Raw genomic sequence first — 20,448 nt, forward strand, 5'->3', positions numbered from 1 at the left:
TCAAAAAATGAGCTAAGGAAAAAAAAGCATCTATATTTTAAAAAAGGGTGGGGGGCAAGCAGATTTGAGAAAGAATCAAACATAACTTCTTGAAGTGAAATTAGAATAAATGAAATCAAAACTCCAATTAGCAGGTTAATGGCACATTAAACATTTAACATAAGGATTGGTGAACTAGAAACTGAAGAAGTTATTCCGAATGCAGCACAGAAAGATAAAGAAATAGAAAATATGAAAGAAAGGCTAAGAGACATTGAGGATAAAGTGAGAAGGTCTCCAAATTTCTAATTAGACTTCCAGAAGGAGATACGAGAGAAAGTGGGAAAGATTAAAATTTCAAAATGATCATCTGCTAAGGATTTTCCAAAACCTGGAGACACAAATGCTCCGATTCAAAAGCTTACTAAGTCCCAAGTAGGATACGTGAGAAGAAATTCATGCCTAGAACACCATATTGAAACTGCAGAAAACGAGAAACAAAGGAAAGCTGTAAAGCAGCCTGAGATTTTTTTCAAAGATTGCTAACAAAGGGACAACAGTTCCTTGATGGATAACTTCTTAAAAGCAAAGATGAAAGTCAGCCAGGAGAGGATGAAATTAATTTCCAAAGTGCTGAGAGAAAATAATTGTATACCCAAGAGTGATCTTTCAAGAAAAATGGTGAAATCATGAAATTGTCAGAGTAAAAAAAAACAAGGAGCATTTACAACCTTCATCAAAGAAAAATATCTACAAGTTGTATTTTAGGCAAAAGAAGCATATGATCTTTTCACGTTCCTTTGAAGGCATCAGTGACTAATAAATGCGATGGTAAAGCTAAGTAAGTACTGATTAAATAAAGCAATCATTATAACAATGTCCAGTTACTAGAATTAACAAAAGTAAAAGGTGAAAATAAAACTCCGACAGCAACATGTGATATGAGAGCTAAGTTTATAGGTTCCTTGTCTTTTGAACACAAGAACAAACACATAAATTAACTTTAGACATTGGTGAGCACGCATGTTTATTTAAATTTCCAGACTAGTTGTGAGAAACATGGAGAGTATTAATTGCAAACTCATGAGGGTGGGGAGAGCTGGGGAAATAGAATGAGAAACTGTCTGTACCTGTTCTCCATCCAAGCCGTCAAGACCCTCCTCACCAGGGCTGCCCTGTGGAGCAAAGGAAGATGAGGACATTAGGGACCAGAGGACCAGGTATCCCTGGTTACTGCTTGCATGTTAATTTCCTTGCTAATATTATTCTCAGAAGGTAGAAGAATCTAGGTCTTCCAAACAACACTTATATTCGGCATTCAAGTATTAAAAAAAATGTTAAAAAAAATAAAAAAATAAATAAAAATAAAGCTTGCTGTAAAAAGCAGTGATTATTTTCTTCCTGAAATGGATATTAGCAATATATACTGTTTTTCCTGACAGTTTCAGATGCTAAAGAAAAATAGAAGAAAAAAAGAAATTCATATTTTGAATGGATAGAAAGGCTTCCTTTTAAAGTTTTACACTGGGACAAGCATGGTAACTCTCACCGGACCGAATGAAACATTTCTCACTGGTTGTCTACGATGGTCCTTGTGTCACTGACCTTTTTTTTTTTTTTAATGTAAAAAGACTGGCAAAGAGAGGAGGGTATAGCTCAGTGGTAGAGGGCATGCCCAAGCATGCACGAGGTCCTGGGTTCAATCCCAGTACCTTCATTAGAAAAATAAATGAATAAATAAACACCCCTATCTATCCTCCCCCAACAAAATAAATAAGTAAATAAAAAGACTGGTAAACATGCCTGAATTCATCTGCATAATGGAAACTCCAAAGATCACAGATTAAGCAGGAATTAAATGAGTGTGTTTGGACGTGTGTGCATTTGGAAAGACTTATGACTTAAAAAAAGAAAAAAAGACTTCTTTAGAGAAGAGCTGAAAAGCTGGGGCTGACTACGATAAGAGTAAGAACTGGCCGCGGCATTGTGCTACCCCATCAAGCTTTCCATCGCTTTCAAATCACAGGCTCGTTGTTTTACCAACCAACTCAAAAGGACAGAGAATCTATTTATTATAAAGCATCTTCTGAAGAAAAAACAAAAAGATTCAGAGTGTTGCAAGCAGAATAAAATGCATTTTACACACGTGGGGTGGTCGATGTACTCCTACTGGCCACATGAGGAAATCAAGTTTCAGGCATTTTTGTTTTAGCCAAAGGACAGCTGATTTTAGTGAATGAAAATACACATAGGAAACTCTAGGACTAAATCCCGTGCTACATTTGGCACAGGACATAGTGGTCCCAGGAGACCTGATAAATGAGATCCATCAGCCCTTGTCTGATCCATTCATCACTTGGTATTCATTCCCTAGGATAATGCGGGGAACATAGCAGGTACCTAATACATGTTTGTTGAATGAATGAATGAATGAATGGGCAAATGGGTACTTGGCTTCTGAATCTGGATGTAAAGTCACTCCCTGCTGCACCAGCACCTTACCAGCCCTGTCCTGCATCCCTCTCCCACGTGATACCTCACGTGACCAAACCCTCCTGAACACACCTTGAATTCAGGACCAACTCTTTCAGATAAACATGATAATCTTGTGGCTCCATCATTGTAGTCAGCAAGGCTTGAAATTTATCTTATAGATCCAGATTCAAACCTGAAATACTTACCTTACAGACAGCCATTCATTAGCATGACAGTTTGGCTGTTAACACCACCTGACACATCTATCCCCAAGTATTAAGCCCCTTTGCTGATTACTCAAGCAAAGGAAAAAATCAGTGAACTTGATGTTGTGTTTCCCAAAGAAGCCACCCCCAGTTTGAGAATAAGGAAGACCACTCACCTTTTCTCCAGAAAATCCTCTTGCTCCCTAAAATTCAAAACAAATAAAAACAACTGAGCTTGAATGACACTTTTAAGCCACTGTTTCATTTAGGAAACCATATGTTCCCTAATTTCAAGAAACTGCAATTTTGATACACACATTACTATATATAAAATAGATAAACAACAAGAAACTACTGTCTAGCACAGGGAACTATAGTCAATTTCTTGTAATAACACACAGTGGAAAAGAATCTGAAATATATATATGTATGTATGACTGAATCACTTTGCTGTACAGCTGAAATTAACACTGTAAATCAACTACACTTCAATTGAGAATAAAATTTTAAAAAAAGATACTGCAAGTTTTGGATCAAAATGGAGATTTCTTCTCTAGTGACCATATGGACATCACTGATTACTACCACTCCCCTGCACCATGATGTGGAGAAAAGTGCACCTTGTAACTCCTCCCACAGTAGGGGGAGAGCCAGAAACAGCAGTAACCTGTAGTTTATGACAACAATCATACTCTTCCAAACAAAAATGGGAATACAGAGTCACAAGCATGCAAAGGCTTCCGGGAACAATAAGACAAAGTAATTGAAAGACAAACTTGGTAGAAGATACAGAATATGGTCACTGTGATCAGAAGAACTCCAGAGGACTCTGAAGCTGGCTGTAAAAATAATTCTCTGGCCTTATTAAAGGACATTCTCTAATCCTAGAAGGTTAAGAGACATTTAAATCAACCACTAAAAAAGGGTTTCCCACTCATGATCCCTAAATTTGGCTTTTAATTTATTTGTTTGTTTGTTTGCTTGTTTGTTTGTTTTAATGGAAGCACTGGGGATTGAACCCAGGACCTTGTGCTTGTTAAGCACAAAGTCTACCACTGAGCCTTTAAAATCTCATTGTTCTCAAGCCCAGCTTCCAACTGCCACCTCTGTGGGTCTCCTCCTGAGGGCTTTTCCTGGTATCGGAAGTCTGTCCACACACGAGACCGGCCAGAAGTGCTGGGGTACCAGTGTCCCCTGGGAGCAGCCCTCAACTAATGCCCAATGGGATCTGGTGCACACATACCCCCGCTCCCTCCCCCTGGGGGTGAGTTGTGCTCACTGCCCCCACTGCTTCTCAGCAGGATTAAGCTCTATCCACCCACAGTGTAATCAAATAATAATGCACTCTTTTTAGGCCACCTTCCCTTCTAACTTCTCTACTCCCCTACTTGGGTTTACTGTGACCCCCAGCCCCACCCCCCAAATAAACACTAGATTTTGCACTGGATGCCTTTCCTTGGGCTCCACTGCTCCACTCCCTCAGTCTGAGAAAGAGCTGAAACACCAGAACTATGCTGAAGAATTAAGATTTTCCTCAAACTCCAGAGACAGGGAAAGATCTCCACAGCTTGAGGCCACACTCACCTTGGGTCCTCTCCTGCCCCAGCATCCATCCTCACCTCGGAGTCCAGGAAGACTTTGGGGACCTCTTTCTCCCTGTGGAGTAAAGATACACATGGAGACAGTCAAGCAACAACCTCTGTCCCCATCCAACCAATTCCAGCCAGCAATGAGCAACTGTCAGAACGGGTAAAATAACAACATGGTCCTTGCAATCACTTTTACATCCTCAAAGACGTGGTTGGATGACCTGCAAGGCAATCAGAATGTTCACCCATCAACTGCCCACACTGATGACTCCAAATCACACGAATCTGAACTCTCTCTATGTTCAATCAATTCAGTCAAGGCACATGAGCAAAAACTTAAGCATTCAAATCAAACAGAAGTTGTCTCTGAACATTTCCTTCAGGCAGCTAAAACTGGATGAAGGTTTCCTCATGGCTCCACAAAGAATAAACCACTATTTAACTCTTTCTTTTCTAGATGAAATCCAGCCTCTGTCTAAGGTGTAGATCATAGGTCATACGTCCTCTCCTGAGAAGCTTTTACTGTTATATTGCTTGTTATTATGTTTTTGTGTTATATTCCTGGTATATTGTGAGCTTCCTGGAGACAAGGACAATGTCTCATTTATTTATCTCTGGATTTCCAGCCCTAAGTACAGCGTCTGGCACACAGTAACATCCAATCAGGATTTGAAGAATGATTCCCTGAATTATGTTAACGAACGTAACCTTTTGATCTAGGTATTGAATAAGGAATGGAATGGGAGATGTCAGGCCTTTTACTAAGTTGATCAAATATAAATTAGAAAGCACTATACATCCCAAGACCTTTCATCAAAAAGAGGGTCTACAAAATGTAATATCTAACTTTCTCTTAACAAGGCTGGATGACTTCCCTGTGTGAGCTGCCCAGGACAGCAAAAGGGATCACGGTAAAGTGAGAGGTCCTCCGGATCTGGAATGAAAGGACCTGGGTTTGAGTCCCAGCTCTGCCTCCAGCAAGTTTTGTGAGCACATGACTCTGTGAATTACAATTTCTTCCACTGGCAAAAAAAAAAAATATGGATCTGGATAACATGGATTCTAACCACTCATAGGATTGTTGTATTGAACGCATGAGCTATTGTATTGAAAGGATGTCACAAACCACATGGATTGGACAAATGAGGTGCTTTATGCCTAACAGACTGCAAGTGATAGCAGAGCACAACACAAGACATGGGTTTGGACACACCTGCAATGCTGTCTACCTGACCTTAGCAAGTCACTTACTCTCTCTGAGTTTCTATTTCTGAATATACATAATGAAAGTATTAACACATATCAGTAGAGTTGTGATGAAGGTTGTGTCAAAATATACACAAAGTGCCTAATGCAGAGCCTAACACACAGGAGGTGCCAAATAAATGTCTGTTCTCCTCTTTCTTCCTAGCCTATAAGAATTTTTACGTTCAATATATGGTGTTTAAGCTTCATCTGGAAAACGTAACCCTCACAGATCTGCTGGTTTACATTGCACTATCCAGTGTCATCAATCATGAATAAATGGTTGTCATCTTTATTAGAAAATAATTGTTATATATAAAACAAACATCCCTAATAAAGCAAGGACACTGAGGAAAAATTCTTAGTTTTATTTTTAACAAAATGTTAAAAATAAACCCATTCAGAATCTTTAAAAAAATGATACAAATGAACTTACTTACAAAACAGAAAGAGACTCAGAGACTCATAAACATAGAAAACAAACTTACGGTTATCAAAGGGGAAAGGGGGGAAGGATAAATTAGGAGTTTGGGATTAGCAGATATAAACTACTATCTATAAAATAAACAAACAATAATGTCCTACTGAATAACCCAGGGAACTTTATTCAATACTTTGTAATAACCTCTAATGAAAAAGAATACCAAAAAGAACATATATATATATAGGTGTATCACTATGCTGTGCACTAGAAACTAACACAACATTGTAAATCAACTCTACACCAATAAGATGAATAAATAAATAAAGTAAGTAAGTAAGTTAATCTTGGAAATAAAAAATAAAAAAATTTCTAAAAACTCACTCAGGATGGCTATTAGCAAGAAACAAACAAAAACAAATGTTGGCAAGGATGTGAAGAAGTTGGAACCCCAATGCATTTGGGGTGGAAATAGAAAAGAATATAGCTGCTATGGAAAACAGTATTGTAGTTTCTCAAAAAAAAAGTAAAAACAGAATTACCACTTAAGCCAACAATTCCACTTTTGGAATATACACCCCTAAAGAATTGAAAGCTGAGTCTCAAAGAGATCTCTGCATACCCACAAACACAGTAATCATTCACAACAGCCAAAAGGTGGAAGCAACCCAAGTGTCCATTGATGGATGGATGGAGACACAAAAGGGGACATACAGATACCAAGGAATATTATTCAGCCTTGAAAAGGAAGGAGATTCTGGCATGCTACAACATGGATGAAACTTGAGGACATTATGCTGTGTGAAATAAGCCAAAAAGACAAATACGGTGTGATTCTACTTAAAGAGACATGTGGAGTAGTCAAATTCATAGAGACAGAAAGTAGAACAGTGGTGGCTAGGGGCTGGGGGAGAGGGGAACGGGAAGGTAGTGTTAATGGGTACGGAGTTCCAGTTTGCAAGATGGAAGAGTTCTGGAGATGGGTGGGGGGAGGGGCCACACAACGTGAATGTACCTGACGTCACTGAGCGTCACACTTAGAAGCAGTTAGGACCATCAAGTTTACGTTACCTGTGTTTTACTACACTTAAAAATTAAAAAGAAACATGATGAAAAAGGAAAAGACCCACTCCTATGACTTCTATTTATAATTTCTAAAGTTCCAGTTGTTGTATCTACATGATTAGGTATCTGTTTTTTTCAAAATCAGTCCTCAGGGAAAAAAAGAGTATCCTTAATTTGAGTCTTCACAAAGTCTCCCGTATTTCAGAGCCCTCTCTCCATTACTTGGCTTTGAACAGCGTAGGATTGACACCCAGTCAGAGGTAATTTGAGATATTTATGGGATGTTTATGGAAGTCACCTACCAGATCAGTTAAAGAAGAAAGGAGATAAAGAAATCTGACAGAGATTATTTATTATATTTGAGGGTGAGACCTCACAATTTCAAATGTTAGACCATGAAACAGGACTTTTAAAAATCACTTTTACAAACAGCAGAATTTGTAATTACATTCCTGAGTGCCTAAAAATACTCTCACAAGAAAAATGAGGCAACAGGTTTTTGAAGCCAGAAGTAAAATTTGCAGTGAGATTTCATAAATAGACTTAAAAGTGGTTTATCTGAAAAACATTTAGAAGTGAACACAATATACTCTAGAAAACCTGGTGCGATGCTTCCAGAAAGTGGCTCCAGGAATGCCAAAGAAATATAGAAATTACATGGAATGAGCTACAAAGATATGTTGCACAAAACAGGGAATATGGTCAATATTTTATAGTAACTATAAATGGAGCATAACTTTTAAAAATTGTGAATCACTATATTGTACACCTGTAACATATAATATTGTACATCAACTATACTTCAATAAAAAAAGAATAAATATACTTCAATAAATTAAGAAAGAAATTACATGGGAAGAGTTTTGAAAAAAACGGCTTGATAAAATATGAGGAAAAAAAAGAATTTCCAGGGCTGGGCCTCATCCTTCCTCCAGCTGTGGATCCGGCCCCCAGGAGGTGTCTCAGGGGAAATCAGAAACCCAGCAGGGGCCACTGGAGTGCCCAGTGCACATAGGCTTCTTATGTGTCACTTCACCAACCTTCACAACATCCCTACATGGAGGGGCTTACACTGTGCCCATTTTCCAGATAGAGAGACTGAGACCTGGAGAGTAGACTCATCCCCCAAATTGATACAGGTAAGTGGCAGAACCCAGGACAGGCTGAATCAGGACCCTTTCCCAGGATGGACCCTGGGTACCATGGAACCGCAGCTGTAACTAAGTTAAATATTGTAAGTAAATAGTTGTTCAATTCACCTGCATCCCTAATAGATCCTGTTTTCTAATTGGGCAGAACAGCTCCAGGATGTTCTCATAAGAAATGGAAATTGCTTTATGATGGGCAATAGGCTAAATTGTTTTGAGAGGGCAATTTGGGCTCCCTGTGTTTCTCATTAGGAATTAAGTTCTACTGCATTTAAAAATCGATGATCGATTGCTCACAGGGGCTGCTTAAAGCTATTGATTAAAATCAGGATAGTGGAGAGAATTACATCAACAAAGCTTTTCGAATGCTGGGCTGGTGCAAGTTATTCTATGAGAAAAGGGAATAAGATGAAGAAAAGCAAATTATTTTGTGGATGAGATAAGAAGAGAAAACATACGCACGTGTAGCCATGCAACTAACACATACAAAGCTCCCAACAAACGTGAGCTGGTTGTGTTTGTGTGTGTGTGTGTGTGTGTTTTAAACGTTTTACTTTGAAATAATTTTAGATTTATAAGAGTTGCAGAGACAGGACGCAGGGCTCCCGGACATGAAGGGCGGTGCAGACTGTCACCTGGAGGCCTCTTGTGGGCAGTGACGTCGGAGAACAAGCTTGAAGGAGGTGAGGAAGGAGCCGTCCAGGCAGAGGGACAGCCAGCCCGGCCCACGAGGCGGGAGAAGCCTGTGTCGTCCCAGAACATCCCGGTGGGCTGAGGCCGTCGGAGCCCGAGGGTGGGTGCGGTCCCCCGGTGCGGCCCCGGAGGGGCCTCACCAGGTTTCCTTCTCCTCGAGGTGAAACCAGCATCCCTGAGCAGGGGAGGGGCGAGGGTCACCACCAGACAGATTCCATCTGGGCCCTTCTGACCGCTGTGCGTGGTGGGGGGGCTCCCGCAACCGTCCAGGCGAGAGGGCAGGGCGTGCGCGCGGGGAGCGGGAGGAGTGCCGCGTTCCAGGCGCGTTTCCCCCCCCCCCCCTCCCCCGGGCTGGGCTCAGTCCACCGCTCTCAGGGCGCTTCTGCCTGGAGGTGCTTCCCCGGGTTCTTGGTTCTCCTTCTGTCGGCTGCAGCCCGCGTTCTCTCCCCGCACTGACCACAGCTTCCATCCTCTATGGGTAGAGAGAGTCTAAACATTAAGGCCCTATAAGGAACTTCTATATAACATGTACACTTTGTGTAATCGTGACATTTCACTGCCAGCCAAAAAGCTGGCTTCCAGGCACCACAACTTCCGTATCCAGGTCTCCAGGAGGAAAGGTCTAGACTGCTCCCCACTGTTTGCTGGTAAGTAATCACACTAGTACACACATCTTCACACATGGATTTTCTTATTTCTTCCCTATCTGCTTTCCCAGCCCACCCTCACGCAGCAGATGCAGGTTTCTGACTTCCACCCGCTGTGAAAGGAGGGCTCAGTCAACACCCACCATCCCATACAGACACAAAGACAAAAGATAAGGGAACACGCTCTTTGCCTTGTGATGAGAACTCAACGTTGACTCTCTTGACAACTTTCCCGTGGATCACACAGCAGTGGTAACGGGAGTCACACGTGGCCCATTATTCCCCTAGCATGCACTTACCTCACACCTGGCAGTTTGTACCTTTTGGCCACCTTCCTCCAGGTCCCCTTCCCCCACCCCGCTGGTAACCAAGTCTCATCTCTTTTTCTATGAGTTTAGTTCGTTCTTTTTCTTTCCTTCTCTCTTTCTTTAGATTCCACATATAAGTGAGCTAAAGCAGTATTTGTCTTTCTCTGCATGACTTGTTCCACTTACCCCAATAGCCACTATACATGCTTTTTTTTTTAACATTTTTTTGAGTTATAGTCATTTTACAATGTTGTGTCAAATTCCAGTGTAGAACACAATATTTCAGTTCTACATGAACATACATATATTCACTGTCACTTTTTTTTGTGTGTGAGCTACCACAAGAGCTTGTGTATATTTCCCTGTGCTATACAGTATAATCTTGTTTATCTATTCTGCATATGCCTGTCAGTACAGATTTTGAACTCCCAGTCTGTCCCTTCCCACCCCTCACCCTCTTGGCAACCACAAGTTTGTATTCTATGTCTATGAGTCTGTTTCTGTTTTGTATTTATGTTCTTTTGAGGGGGGTTCTATATATGAGCGATCTCATATGGTATTTTTCTTTCTCTTTCTGGCTTACTTCACTTAGAATGACATTCTCCAGGGACATCTATGTCGCTACAAATGGTGTTATGTTGTCAGTTTTTATGGCTGAGTAGTGTTCCATTGTATAAATATACCACTTCTTCTTTATCCAGTCATCTGTTGATGGACATTTAGGCTGTCTCCATGTCTTGGCTATTGTAAATAGTGCTGCTATGAACATTGAGGTGCAGGTGTCATCCTGAAGTAGGGTTCCTTCTGGATACATGCCCAGGAGTGGGATTCCTTGGTCATATGGTAAGTCTATTCCTAGTCTTTTGAGGAATCTCCATACTGTTTTCCACAGTGGCTGCACCAAACTGCATTCCCACCAGCAGTGTAGGAGGGTTCCCTTTCCTCCACAGCCCCTCCAGCATTTGTCATTCGTGAACTTTTGAATGATGGCCATTCTGACTGGTGTGAGGTGATACCTAATTGTAGTTTTGATTTGTATTTCTCTGATAATTAGTGATATTGAGCATTTTTTCATGTGCCTATTGATCATTTGTATGTCTTCCTTGGAGAATTGCTTCTTTAAGTCTTTTGCCCATTTTTGGATTGCGTTGTTTGCTTTTTTCTTATTATGTTGTATGAGCTGCTTATATATTCTAGAGATCAAGCCTTTGTTGGTTTCATCATTTGCAAAAATTTTCTCCCATTCATTTTGTTTTACTTATGGTTTCCTTTGCTATGCAGAAGCTTGTAAGTTTCATTAGGTCCCCTTTGTTGATTCTTGCTTTTATTTCTATTGCTTGAGTAAACTGTTCTAGGAGAACATTTTTGAGATGTATGTCAGATAATGTTTTGCCTATATTTTCTTCTAGGAGGTTTACTGTATCTTGTCTTATGTTTAAGTCTTTGATCCATTTTGAGTTGATTTTTGTATATGGTATAAGGGAGTGTTCTAGCTTCATTGCTTTACATGCTGCTGTCCAGTGTTCCCAACACCATTTGCTGAAGAGACTGTCTTTATTCCATTGTATATTCTTGCCTCCTTTGTCAAAGATTAGTTGACCAAAAGTTTGTGGGTTCATTTCTGGGCTTTCTATTCTGTTCCATTGGTCCATATGTCTGTTTTTGTACCAATACCATGCTGTCTTGATGACTGTAGCTCTATAGTATTGTCTGAAGTCTTGGAGAGCTATACATGGCTTTTTAATAGTGGGTTTGCTGGTCAAAAAACAGGCATTGTTTAATTTTTGATAAATTCTTCCAAATTATCCTGCAAAAAAACAGGTGTCTTGCAATCAACAGTGATGAGAGTGGCCACTTCCCTGCCCCAGATATTATCAATCTTTTACATTTTTTCAATCAGGCTAGCATAAATAGAATATGTTCTTATTTTCATTTTCCTGTATTTTTACAAAGTCAAACCTCTTCTTGGGTACTTATTTTCCATTTGCATTTCTTTTTCTGCAAATTACTAGTTTATCCATTGTCCACTTTCTATTGAATTTCTACCTCTTACTCATTTATAGAACATTTCTGTGTGTTCCAGATATATTTGCACTGTTTAACTGGTACATTTCTCTCTCTATGTGATGCTCGTCCTTCTAACTTTATCCATGGTGTCTGTCCTTAAATGCAACTCTTAAATTTGGAGTCAAAACTATCAATTGTTGCCAAGACTTGGAAGCAACTTAAATGTCCATTGACAGAGGGCTGGATAAAGAAGCTATGGTATATTTATACAATGAAATACTACTTAACCATAAAAAAGAATAAAATAATGCCATTTGCTGCAACATGGATGGATCTAGAGATTGTCATTCTAAGTGAAGTAAGACAGAAAAAGAAATAAAAATACCATATGATATCACTTATATGTGGAATCTAAAAAAAAGAAAAAAGAGGACACTATAAACTCATCTACAAAACAGAAAGACTCACAGATACAGTAAATAATCTTATGGTTACCAGGAAAAGGGAGTGGGAAGGGATAAATTTGCGAATTTGAGATTTGTGATTATTAACTAATATATATAAATAGATTGAAAAACAAGTTTCTTCTGTATAGTGCAGGAAACTATTCAATATCTTTATAATAACCTTTAATGAAAGAGAATATGAAAACAAATCTATGTATGTATGCATGACTGGAACATTGTGCTCTACACCAGAAATTGGCACATTTGTCACTGACAGTACTTCAATAAAAACAGTAACAAACTATGTGTTGTTTCCATATGACTTCTGTTACTACTCGAACTTTCATAACTAAACGCTCACGATTGGCTCTTGCATCTGCAGCAACTCTGGTCTGTGTGGGGTGAAGCGCTCTCTCCTCTTACACCCCATGAAGGACCACTTGTCCCGCGCCAGGTATTAATCCTACGTCACACTAATCTTCATATGCACTGAAGTCCTTTCTTAGAGCCCTTGCTCTGTTTTTAAACACCACGCTAAGGGCTGTCCCCGTGATCTGTGAGGCAGGCTCCCCAACACACCAGCATCGCTCAGCCCAACAGCAGGACCAAGTCACGCCCACTGACTCCATACTGGCACCACACTGAACTACAGTTCCGCCTGACAGAGCCTGGACTCTCCCACGCTGAATCTCCCATCCACGAAAATGGTGGGTGACTCCATTTGGACCCATTACCCAGTCTCCTTTGTGTTTTCCATTAAACTTTCATCACGTTCGCGCCTGCTTTTAGTCATTTACTGCCACGTTGTCTGTGATGCTTCTTGCTGCCGTTAAAAGTCATAAATGCTGTTTACTGTTAGAGCTTTTAGTTGGTTTCCAGCGGCACTGCTGGTCCCAGGGATGCTCACCCCACTATCTGCGCCCCTTGTTGTGTGTCTTAATGATGTTCTCCCCTGGGTGTGGTGACCAATCCTCCCCCACCCGTGGCCAATGGGCTGCAGCAAGGTGTCCTGGTGCTGGCCCTGGAGGAAGCTTGCTTGGAGGAAAGGCCAGTTGGACGAGCCCCGCGCTCACTCAGAGGATGCGTCCTGGTCGCAGGGTTGGACGTTCAAGTCAGAGAGCAGCCGGAAAAGCACCACCAACAGTAACAGCATTTGCTCCCTGCTGGACGCTGTTCCAAGTGCGTTTCCCACCTTGGCTCATTTAGTCCGCACACCTAGGATGCAGGTAGGGCTATCCTTCCACACAGATGAGGAAACAACACAGTCTGTACACTTCAAGAGGCAGGAAGCTGAAGTTCCAAGAGGAAGAGGGCGACGCCTGTGGAAGGGTGGGCAGATGCCAAGAGCCAGGTGCCAGTTTCTTGCGAGAAGGCGTGCCTTGCCTCGCGGCATGCCGGTTTTCTTACGTAACTATTTTTTGTGACCGTAGATAACCTGACTTTTGTACTATCTAATGAAGCCTTCATGTGTGACCAGTTCATATTTAAACCACCATCTCACAGTAGGTAAATTTTGAAAATACATTGAATCCGTGATTCTGACCAATTGTGCTTTCCAAGGATGGCCACACCAAAAGCTCCAAGTTCTCCTGCCATGCACGTGACCTTGCACTCCCGTCTCAAGACGAGGGTTCTGATCGCCCACCTTCTTTTGAATCTGGTCAGGCCTTAGTGATGCCCTTGGACCCAGCAGACTGTGGTCGGCAAGTTACCGCCTGACTTCTGAGCATGCTCAGAGCCCGGTGGCTTCAGGCTGATCCCTTGGTTGCTCCCTCTCAAGTCTGCCACTCCCTGTGAGACCCAGCAGCCTTGCAGGACCACCTCTACCTGCCCTTTCGCATTCGAAGCTCACCAGGGCAGGGAAAGGAAGTCACCTCGGGTCTTCCAGCCCAGCTGAGACCCTAGACACCCAGCATAGGACTACCCACTGTTCCCCTCTCAGCTTCATCACCCACAGAGCCCTAGAGGGTGACTGCTGTTCTGCAACACTAAGGGTTGTGTCTGGGTTTGTTGTTGTTGCTATTTGGGAAGTGGGAACAGGGATGGAAAGATAATAGGAACAATGAGTTAATTATCTGTCTTCCTACACTTTGAACGTTCTTGAACCTATGAATTCTGGGCAGATTCTGAAACCTGTCAACCAGCAAGAGCTGTCTCTGCCATAGAGGAGACCAGCCTGATCTGCTTTGCGGAGAAGTGACATTAAAAGCCATTGTTATACTAGGTGAAGTAAGCCAGGAAGAGAAAGAGAAATACCACATGATATCACTTATATGTGGAATCTTTTAAAAATGACACAAATGAACTTATCTACAAAACAGAGACAGACTCACAGGCACAGAAAACAAACTTATGGTTACCCAGGGGAATGGGAGTGAGGACGGATAAATTGGGAGTTCAGGATTTGCAGATACCAACTACTATACATCAAATAGATAAACAACAAAGTCCTACTGTATAGTACATAGAGCTATATTCAATACCTTGTCATAGCCTATAGTGAAAAAGAATGTGAAAAATAATATATATGTATGTGTATAACCAAATCAATATGCTATACACCAGAAATTAACACAACATTGTAAACCTACTATACCTCAATTTTTAAAAAAGCTATTCATTGGGAGTTCAAAATTTGTAGATACTATATATAAAATAAGCAACAAGTTTCTACTGTACAGCACAGGGAACTGTAGTCACTATCTTGTGGTAACCTATAATGAAAAAGAGTATGAAAATGAATGTATGTATGTATATGTATGACTGAAACATGCTGTACACCAGAAATTGACACACTGTAACTGACTATACTTCAATTAAAAAAAAAAAAGCCACTCAGAGGGTGATGTAGTTTGAAGTCACCTCTCTTGCGAGAAATGAAATAAAAAAAGAATGAGTCCTACAGAAGGCAGTGTCACAATCAGTAACCACAGGTGGCTGCTGAGACCTTAAAATGTGTCTAGTCCAATTGAGCTCTAAATGCAGATACACACTGGATTATGAAGTAGCATATTTTTAAAAATAAATTATCTCATCAATATTTATATTAATTACATGTTGAAATGATTACATCTTGGATATACTGGGTTAAATAAAATATGCTAATAAAGTTAACTTTGCCTGTTTTTTTAAATTTTTTGTTTGCTACTAAAAATTTTTCATTATATAAAATTACATACGTTGCTCACATTCTATTTCTAGCTCTGTACTAGACGGTCTTTATAAGATATGTTGGTTTTGAGATGTTGAGACAGCAGAGAAAGGGGACAAAATCATCCTCCACCCTAGACAGGCATTGCTGGCTTATCCAAGTTGTCTGAAATTGGCGTCAGTGGTCCTAATGGGCTAGTCAGACCTTAAGTTATTCTCTTAACTTTGATCAGGCATATTATGAAGCCAGAGGCCAAGCAGAAAAAATAACACTTAAAAGACATTTTAAAACATCTTAAAAACAGGAAGAAATAATTTCACTACTGCTCAGCAAAATCATGTAAGCTCACAATTCACATTTCTGAACATATTTCTAACATCTGAGACTACGCTTACTGAAGCAAAATAAAGAGGAAAGTGGAGTGATTCTCCCACAAACATCACCAAAGAAAAGGGTGGGCTTACACAAATCTCAGTGGCTACATTTTTCTCTAATTTCTGCTTCCTTTCCAAGCTCAGGCAACCTAAAGATTCTAATAATCAACAGACTACTCTAACTGGGGCAATTAAAACACTAATGCTTGTGTATACCAGGAGTGTGAAAAGTTTGGCCCAAAGACCCCTCAGGCCCCCAAGACCCTTTGGGAGGTGATGCTCACAAAGTTAAACCTTTTTTCCCAATTACACTAAAATGCTATCTTTTCCTTTTTCATTCATATTCTTTCCCAAATGTGCAGCAGAGTTTTAAAAAACTTTATTGTGGTATAATTTCTGTACAGTAAACTACACATATTTCAGATGTACAATTTGATGAATTTTGATAGATGTGTACACCCATGAAACCATGACCACAATCAAGACAGCTAACACTTCCATCGCTCCCCAAGAGATGCAATTTTTGAACTACAAATTTATCCCTCCCCACCCCTTCTACCCCTTGGTAACCATAAGTTTGTTCCCTATGTCTGTGTACAGTAGTTTTTAAGAGGTCACAAAGCAAGCGATATCACAACAGACTCTACAGAAGTGGATATAACAATCCAGCTGCCTTCTAATAAGCTAGACATTAAAGACATTTGAAAACACATAAAAGAATGCCACTCTTCTCACTAATGTATTTTGTTTGGGAAAATAGTTATTTTTTATAAAGGAATATGTGATTTATGTTATGGGTTTATTTTTATTATTTTGAAAGAAAATAAATGATTTTAAATTACTTCGATTTTAATTTCTAACATGGTAAATATCAGTAGCTAGATACCACACCAACAAAAGCTCTTCGAGCTCCATAATCTTTTAGAATGCAAAGCTATCTTGAGACCAAAAAGTGTAAGAAACAGTAGTATATAAAAGTCAGATTTAAAATTGACCCCTGTGGGTGAGTGGTTTCCCATCATCTAAAATTAACTGAAAATGATGGGCTTTTAAAATCCTTTCAGTATTTATATGATGTAATAAAGATGGTCCCAACCACATTCCAGTCCCCAAGCTAACAACTGTCTCTGTGACACACATTGTTCTCCACAGCCAATCACATGGTAACTTTTCTTTGCCCAGGGATGTGTCCAGGGTTACATACAAATTGTCAGCAGGTGATGACAACTCCATCACCTTTTCAGTCACTCAGGAAGGCATCTGAGTGATCTTGTTGTAAGAACAGCCTTAGTTCTTTAATTGATTCTGTTAAACCACTTACAAGCATGGCTGTCTCCTTAATGGTAACAAGCTACCTGTTATTCAGCTCATGATTAAGAACTGCTCTTCAATGTATGCCTGTCAGACACAGAGCACATTTTCAGTTGTCCAAGAATCACTGACTGAAGACCAAAATGACCATACTTCATCACCAAACACCTTCTGGAGATTATATCTTTACAAACTCAGTCCACCAAACATTTGTTGTAACAGATGATTATTTTTATATAGATATTTTAAATCCACCTTAAATGGCATGGATGTGAAGAACTTTGATGGCTTAATGCAATTAAGTATTCCTAATAGATGACCCATTTACCATACTCCCTCAAAGAGAAAAACAGATTCAGTACTTACAGGACCACCTTCTTCACCAGGGTGACCAGATAATCCATCAAAACCCCTCTCTCCCTGAGAAAAAATCAAAATAAATATTTTGGACTCCTAATCCTTCATTTCTCAAATCTATGTGAAATAAAAATGGTTACTAATAGATACCCTTGTTTCACTGAGTTGACGTTTTACTGAGATTCTACTAAATGTGGAGTGTAACACACAGAGACGTAGAGACACTGTTGGCCTGTCTTAGAGTGAAACTTGCATACCTGTTTGTCTTCATAGTCCGGGACCCCAGTCTATTTTTATTTTTCTAAAATATCTTTTAAGCCATGCTATTGTGAAAACCAAAGTCAAAACTAGTTTCTAATTAAACATTTCAGGAAGACTATTACTTTAAAGGGGGCTTTGAGCTGGTTTTACAAAACATCAGTAAACAAAGGTGTTACAGCCCGCATTACTTATGAGAAATGGTTGCTTATTTCTGTGTGACTAAACTGTTTAGTCTCTGTTTTTTTACTCTTCTTAGATAACTAAACCCACAAACCATTTCCTGTCAAGGAAGTTTGGCTTAACATTTTATAGCCAGAGGTTTTTATTTAGTCGAAAACCTGGTCAACAAGATGTGGGAACCATAGTCTCCTTGTAATTAACAAAGATATGAAAGTAACATGACCAAGCACTGAATTCTGAGCAGAGAAGTCAAGAATTCAGGACACTCCCGTCTTTGGCCTTTGAGGCATGGTCCTCAAGTTGCCAAAAAACATGTCAAGAGATTCCCAGGCTTGATTTTCTGAACCTCCAATCCCATATTTAAGAAAAACAAGAGGGAAGAAAATTCTAGTGCTGGGGCATAATTATAATTTATTTTTCAAAAAGTAATTACACAGTGTTCAAAATTAAGATTGATCTGCAAAGGCAGGAAGAGCTCGTTTCAACCACCTCATGGGAAACCTTACAACAAGAGAACATGAAAGCCCATGGGTGTGATTCAACCTTACATGTGAATTGGTGATTATACCCCCATCTTAAAGCTGTCGTCCCATGAGAATGGAAACCTGTGTCCCTGGATAGCTGAGGACCATTTCTAACAAGAGTCTCCCTGAAAAGCATGAAGTGATCTTTTTCCTACCACTCAGTCCTACAGTTAGGGAAAGTGTCTGTAAAATAAATATAAGTAGACAGCACAATAGGGTGGACAGGAAGTACGCCTTGGAGTCAGGGAGACATAGGGGCTTAAATCCCAAAATATCTCTTGGCAACCATGCAACTTTGGGGAAAGTGGTGTTCCCTCTCTGAGTCTCGATTTCACACCTGTAAAATAGGTTGTAAAGAGCACAGAACTAAAAAAGGCATGTTAAAGGCATAACACAGGCTGGTGTGCAGTGGATACGAAATGTCATCTCTCTCCCACACACCCCCCCAACAAATCCTCACCTTCCTCCCAGGGCTCCAACCATCACCTCTGTGCCTGTCGTCTCCAAAACACTTTGCATATGTATTGCAGCACGTTCTTTCTACAATTGCGTCCTGAAAACAGAATCCACATCACGTAAAATTTTTTTTTCATCTGTATGAACCTATGTCACATGACACACTAAAGAAACAAAATTCCCTCAAGGTTTTTAAAGTTATTAGAATGTACAGATCTGGTGAAGGATGGTGTCAAAACAAACAACCACCAGAAATTGACACAACATTGTAAACTGACTATACTTCAATAAAAAAGTAATTAATTAATTTAAAATCTAAAAACAACTTACAAGTTGCTTCTGTAAGATGCTCGGGAGGGATGGCAGTGTGATGCTGAGAGGTTGATGATACACAAATCCTCTGCCAAATTCTAGCTCCTGGACCTCCTCCAATTTATACACACCTTCCAGGCCAATAGTAAGGAGTCCAGAGAATCCTTCAAAACACCAACAGGTGGGGGATTTCCTTGCACATCTTTTGAATGGTCTGTCTTTGGGCCCCAATATCCATCACCGCTCCTACAGCCTCATCAATCTTGTCTCAAACTGCATTTCTTTTAAAATCAAAGCTAGCTCATGACATGCCTTCTTGAAGAATTGGTCTGACATCTTTCAATCCCTGCAGCTGAAAGTCAAACAGTTACATGGAACCACAAAGGACCCTCAGGGCTCTTATAGCCCCAGTTTTCTATTTGAAAGAGTTTTCCTCTGTTACAGTATGAAGTTACATCCTTTAACCCCATGCTTGAAGTAGACTTGTGGTTTACTCTGTGACCATCTTGCGGGCTGTTCACAAATATTCTGGTTCCTCTACTGAAGAGGACGAGGTAAGACTTCACTTTTTGGGGGAAATTATAAGCTTTCATTAAGCCCCAATTCTTTACCAGCAAAAATACTATCTCATGAAATTTACAACTGTCCGCACGGCTGGCTCTGACCAATGAAATATGAGCAGAGGTGACACTGGTCACTCCCTGGGAGAAATTTTAAGAGCAGTGCACACTTCAGCCCATTTTCTTTCCCCTCCCACAGAAACAGATCCCTCCTTCAGCCTGGGTCCTCGACTGATGAGAAAGAGGCATGGATGAAAGGGCACGAAGTACAAGATGGAGACAATCTTGCTAGTTTAAGCCACTGAGATTTGAAGGTGGTCATTGCAGAATAACAACAGTCTCCTACTGATGCAGACACTGAGAGATCATCTGGGTTTTTCCATGTAACAGAAAACATAGTGACAAGAACATTTCTCAAATCTGACCAGAAGTCAAGTAGAATTTCCAAACAAATATTACCGTTAATACTTAAACAGTAAATTCACACACACATGCACACACATCAGCTCTTGGCTATGGTAAACAAACTGCTTTAAAATCCTGTGGTTAACAGTTGTATACAAATTCTTAATTACTCCTCAAAATAAATTCTTGGAAATGGAATTGCTGATCTAGCTCGTAGGCAAAGTTTGCAGTCCTTTGTCATGAACTCCCAGTTCCCTTCGAGAAAAGTTGCAATGTTTTAAACTTTCAGTGGAAATCTATGCAGTAAATTTAGTTGAAAGCAAATTGT

General features: G+C 40.1%; 1 protein-coding gene across 7 annotated transcripts in view; it reads right to left on the reverse strand.

Moving 5' to 3' along the window:
- Positions 1–20,448, reverse strand: part of LOC140697478 (uncharacterized) — a 53,099-nt gene that overhangs the window by 29,715 nt on the left and 2,936 nt on the right. For 6 of the 7 annotated variants that reach the window (XM_072965311.1, XM_072965312.1, XM_072965309.1 and 3 more), the window contains exons 2-7: positions 19,174–19,319; positions 18,848–18,940; positions 17,432–17,485; positions 4,245–4,316; positions 2,837–2,863; positions 1,110–1,154 (exon numbers count right to left, since the gene is read on the reverse strand). In XM_072965311.1, the coding sequence (XP_072821412.1) occupies positions 1,110–1,154; positions 2,837–2,863; positions 4,245–4,316; positions 17,432–17,485; positions 18,848–18,906 (257 nt within the window). In that variant the 5' untranslated portion in view covers positions 18,907–18,940; positions 19,174–19,319. Of the gene's footprint in view, positions 1–1,109; positions 1,155–2,836; positions 2,864–4,244; positions 4,317–8,763; positions 9,152–17,431; positions 17,486–18,847; positions 18,941–19,173; positions 19,320–20,448 lie in introns of those variants that run through there. The other variant, XM_072965313.1, reaches the window with a different exon arrangement.

The sequence above is a fragment of the Vicugna pacos genome, chromosome 7, assembly GCF_048564905.1.
Source record: "Vicugna pacos chromosome 7, VicPac4, whole genome shotgun sequence".
NCBI lineage: Eukaryota > Metazoa > Chordata > Mammalia > Artiodactyla > Camelidae > Vicugna > Vicugna pacos.